The 5,000-nt window shown below is 39.7% G+C and overlaps 1 protein-coding gene across 1 annotated transcript in view; it reads right to left on the bottom strand.

The window, feature by feature from the left end:
- LOC135113240 (nephrin-like) overlaps positions 1 to 5,000 on the bottom strand; it is a 31,657-nt gene that overhangs the window by 9,491 nt on the left and 17,166 nt on the right. The window contains exon 5 of the mRNA XM_064028426.1: positions 3,845 to 4,009. Coding sequence (XP_063884496.1) covers positions 3,845 to 4,009 — 165 coding nt within the window. The remainder of the gene's footprint in view (positions 1 to 3,844; positions 4,010 to 5,000) is intronic.

The raw sequence follows: 5,000 nt of genomic DNA, 5'->3' as shown, positions 1-5,000 counted from the left end.
ACCAGTTTCCTCCATCTCCAATCACCGCCTAGCCTCTTAGTTTGTCTCCCACCCCTTCCTTTCTCTCTGTTCCCTAAAGAAAACGGAATGACGGGGAGGAGGACGCGCGCTAACTTACTCGTGCCTTCACTCATAGAAAACGTAAGAGAGGCTCCGTTCACCCCCGTCCCCCCTTACGGATTCAGTCAAAGAGGATGGGTTATTGGTTGGCCCGTGAGGTTTAAAGTGATGGAGGGTAAGAGTGTAATATTGGATTAGTCTCTCTCTCTCTCTCTCTCTCTCTCTCTCTCTCTCTCTCTCTCTCTCTCTCTCTCTCTCTCTCTCTCTCTCTCTCTCTCTCTCTCTCTCTCCTTCCCTCGCTTGCTTTTACGCCAAGAGAAAATGGGATATTGAATCACCGCCGCGTATTTACTGTGGGAATATGAAAGTTGGGATGAATTTATGCTGCCGACTGTAAAGTATTAGAGAGAGAGAGAGAGAGAGAGAGAGAGAGAGAGAGATGAGAGAGAGAGGAGAGAGAGAGAGATAGAGAGCATTGTTGCAGGAGATTTTCTTCTTCACTTCGTAGGAAAGATGAAAAGATAGGAATATGTGATGAAAGGAAACGGACAGAAAGAAAAGGATGATAATCGATCAATTATAAGGAAGGCAAGTGATTCTTTGATCAAAATTATAGTTATTGCAGGAAAGTTTTTATCTTCGTTTGCACGTAAGGCAGATAAAAAGTTGAAGGAAGAAGGATAGGAAAATTTGTTGAGAAAAAGAGACAAACAAAGAATAGAATGGTAATGGTAATTAGGAAAGTGAGACTATGATTAAAAAAAATGAGAAAGCTACTGAAGGAAACTTTCTTCGCTCGTACGCAGAAAAGGAAAAGGAGGAAGGAGGAAGGACTGACAAAGTAAATGAAGATGACCAGGAAAATAATTGCAGTGAAGGAATGCAAGTCTGAGAATTAAAAAAAAAATAGATAAGAGAAGTAAATAAAAGCTTCTAAGAAAGATTAACGAAAAAAAAAAAAAACATAAAAGAGCAAATTGAGGAGAGAGAGAGAGAGAGAGAGAGAGAGAGAGAGAGAGGAGAGAGTGAGACGAGGAGAGAGAGATGAGAGAGAGAGAGAGAGAGAGAGAAAGATTGATTGATTGATGTCGTTTGCAAGATATATTAAAGAAAGAGAAAAGGAAAGAAAAAAAATTCCTTCTCTCTGCGACAAATAAAAAAAAAAAGAGAAATAAATAACTATACGTCGATCAAATCGTAAAGAAAATGAGCAAAAGGAAATAAATGAATTAATCGTAAAAAAAATAAAAAATCAATAAAATGAAAGATAAATGCACCAATTCATCTTTAATTAAATAAATATTAAAGGTAAAATACGAAGAAATTGAGAGAATAATTAGTGGTTTGCCCAATAAATTAGAGAAATGAGAGAGAAAGAGGAGAGAAATGCATCCTTTGTCCAAAAAAATACTGAAAATTGAAAATAAAAAAAGAGAAATGGAGGAGAGAGAGAGAAGAGAGAGAGAGAGAGAGAGAGAGAGAGAGAGAGAGAGAGAGAGAGAGAGAGAGAGAGAGAGAGAGAGAGATTGTTTTGTCCAATGAATTACAGAAAAAAAATTGCCTTGCGTTTAAAGATATTAAAGAAAATAAGAAAAGAAGACAATGTTAATCCCAGAGAGAGAAAAAAAAATAAAGAAAGGAAGGAGAGATTATTACAACAAAAGACAAAAGGATAATAATATTGAATGTTCATTCAAGACATAAAAAAAAAAAAATTGCAAGAAAATATAACAGGATGACAGAATATTGAACTCAGATCCAAGAAACAAACAAACAAAAAAAAAAGAAAGAAAAACGGAATATTGCGAGGAAAGACGGGCAAGTTTACAAAGAAGAAAAAAGAAAACAATATTATAAAAAAAAATAAGACAAACAAAATGTGAAATCCACATCTGATAAATTAAAAAAAAAAGAAAAAAAAGAAATGTAACGTAGGCACACGCGAATCGGAGGAGGAGGAGGAGGAGGAGGAAGAAGAAGAAGAAGGTGGAGAAGGAGGAGGAGGTGGAGGAGGAGAAGAAGGAGGACGAAGAAGAAGAAGAAGAAGAAGAAGATGAAGAAGAAGAAAAAGAAGAAGAGGTAAAGGAGAAGGAATGAGAGTAGGAGAAGGAATGTCGGCAAACGGAAGAAAGAGAAGGAAAACGAACAAGAAGAGGAAGAGGAAGAGGAGGAGGAGGAGGAGGAGGAGGAGGCAGAAGGAAGCACCAAGCAAACACCAAACAGCGGAAACACACACACACTCTGCAGCTGGGAAGCAAGTCCATGCGGGCGGAAAAGTGACGAGGAAAACATTGCGACTTGAAATGCGGTGCTGGAATGTGAAGGAGGGAGGGAGAGGGAGGTAAAGAGAGCGGTGGTGGTGGAGGGGGGGATGAGCGGGTGGATGAGTAAGGGGGTGGTGAGAAGGTGGGGAAAGAGGAAGGGGGGAGATGGGGAAGTGAGGGAATGGTGAGGGATTGGAGGGGGTAGATGATGGGAGATCAGGAAGTGAGGGGGTTGGTGGAGGAGAAAGGAAGAGATGGGGAAAGTAGTGAGGGGCTGGTTGTTGGGGGAAGGGGTGATGGTGTGGTGCTGGTTTACTGGGAAGGAGGTGGGAAAGAAGTTGAGAATATATAGACAATAACAATGAAAAAAAAAATGGTAATTAATGCAATGATAAATAAAAAAAAAATACGAATGAGATGAAAAAAAAAATAATGAGTATACCACAGTAGATGCAGAGGCTCTGAATGAGGCAGCGAAGCACAGTAATGGGGAATAAGTACGAGAAGCAATGGTGTTTGTGAGGAGGCGAGAGAAGTAAGGAAGTAAGACTCGGAGATATCAAGTTGCTGGGAGGAGAAGGAGAAGAAGAGGAGAAGAATGGGAAGCAGGAGGATAAGAGGAAGAGGATGAGATGGGAATGGGCAAAACGGAGGAGGAATATAAAGAATGGGAAGAAAAGGAACAGGATGTGGAGGAGGAGAAAAATGCGAAAACAGGAGTATCAGATGAGAATGAAAATGTGGGAGGGCAGATGAAAAAAAAATATTAAGAAAAAGAAGAAAGGTGGGGAGAGGAGGGAAGGTGAGGAAGATTCCGTTCTTGGTAGGGAACTTGTGGTGAATGAAGTAGTTAAATTAAGGAAGGAGGAGGAGGAAAAGGAGGAGGAGGAGGTGGAGGAGGAGGAGGAGGAGGAGGAGGAGGAGGAGGAGGAGGAGGAGGATGTAAGTGAGGTGGAAGACGAGCTGAGGCGGGCGGGAGGTTAAGGGAAGTGATGCATGATAGGTAAAAGTGGAGGAAAATATACGAGGAAGTAAGCAGTGGAGAGAGAGAGAGAGAGAGAGAGAGAGAGAGAGAGGAGAGAGAGAGAGAGGAGAGAGAGGAGAGAGAGAGAGAGAGAGAGAGAGAGAGACTGACTGACTGACTGACTGACTGACTGACTGGTAAACCAACGCTTGAGTCTAAGAAAATATTAAAGAAAAAAAATGCACGGCGACAGATAAACATAATAATTAATAATATAAATATGAAGGAAGGGAAGTCAGTGATAAGGAAAACAAATTGAAGGAAGAAGAGGAAAAAGATGACGAATAACTTAAAGAAGAGGAAAAATAGAAGAAAAGAAAAATATATTTGTTGTAGTAATAATAAAGAAAAAAAGAAAGAGTAGGGAGAGAGAAGAGAGAGATGATGATAAAAAGGACGACGACGACACACACACACACACACACACACACACACACACACACACACACACACACACACACACACACACACACACACACACACACACACTACTCACCGTCAGATTGAGCGGCGGGTGGGGTCGCGTGGGCGGACCGAGGGTGCGGCTGACGGAGGTGGAGCCGAGCTGGTTCCTGGCCGCGCAGAGGTACTCCCCGTAGTCCCTCTGCGTCACATCTCGCACCTCCAGCACTGACGCCCACTCCACCAGGCCGTCTTGCAGCTGGGAGCGTCAGGCGAGGCAGGGAGAGTGAGAAAGAGGCGAGTTAAATGTGGGTATTAATGGCACTAGAAGAATGAGGGACTCAGAGATGGAGAGACAGAAGAAGACTTACAGGTTATGAAGAGAATAAAAATAAGAAATCGTTTATGACCCCGGGGTAACTGGTAAGTGATTGACTGGTGTATAGTTTCGGCAGCAGAACTGTAAAGAGTAGGAAGAAGAGGTGGAAGAGGAGGAGATAACGCATAATGTAGATGTTAGAGCGCATGTATAATGTAGACGATGAAAAAGTAAGGAGGAAGAAAAGACGGTTGAAGAAAAGGTGGACAGTAAATATAGTAATGGCAATGTAAGGAAGAAGAGGAGAAAAAAAGGGGAGCGTATAAATTATCCATCCAATCGGTTCACTTCTAAAGGAACACAAAAGTGATTAGTTGTGAGTCACACAGGAAATTGAAAATACTAGCACTGAGAGTTATCAGCAAATGTACAAAATTGTAAAAAGAACGAGAACAACCATTTATGATTATTGATATATTACGCAAAGCTTTCTTATTTTTCACGAGGGAAAATTAAAAGGAATAAAAGATTAACGAGACTGAAACAATAAAGGGAAAAAAAAAATAAAAATACAAGAAAAGATATACAGGGAGTCATTTTTGATTAGTGGTATATTTTAACAAACAACAAAGATCATAATACAATAGCAAGACTGAAAATAAAAAGATAATAAAATGGATATCTAAATGCAATAAAAAAAATAAGAAAAAAGACTGATGAATGTTATATATTATCACTCGAATGGATTTCATATAATTATGTTTATGTTTTTGCGCAGAGTGAAAATTTTAGAAAGGAATGAATCAATTAAGTAAAGTATTGTTCTTGTTATTATTTTTGTTATTACTATTATTGTTATTATTATTATCATTATTATTATTATTAGTAGTAGTAGTAGTAGTAGTAGTAGTAGTAGTAGTAACAGTTGTTT

This window comes from Scylla paramamosain, chromosome 25 (assembly GCF_035594125.1).
Source record: "Scylla paramamosain isolate STU-SP2022 chromosome 25, ASM3559412v1, whole genome shotgun sequence".
NCBI classification, from domain to species: Eukaryota; Metazoa; Arthropoda; class Malacostraca; order Decapoda; family Portunidae; genus Scylla; species Scylla paramamosain.
Note: the sequence above shows the minus strand (reverse complement) of the source record. Positions and strands in the feature narration are given on the sequence as shown.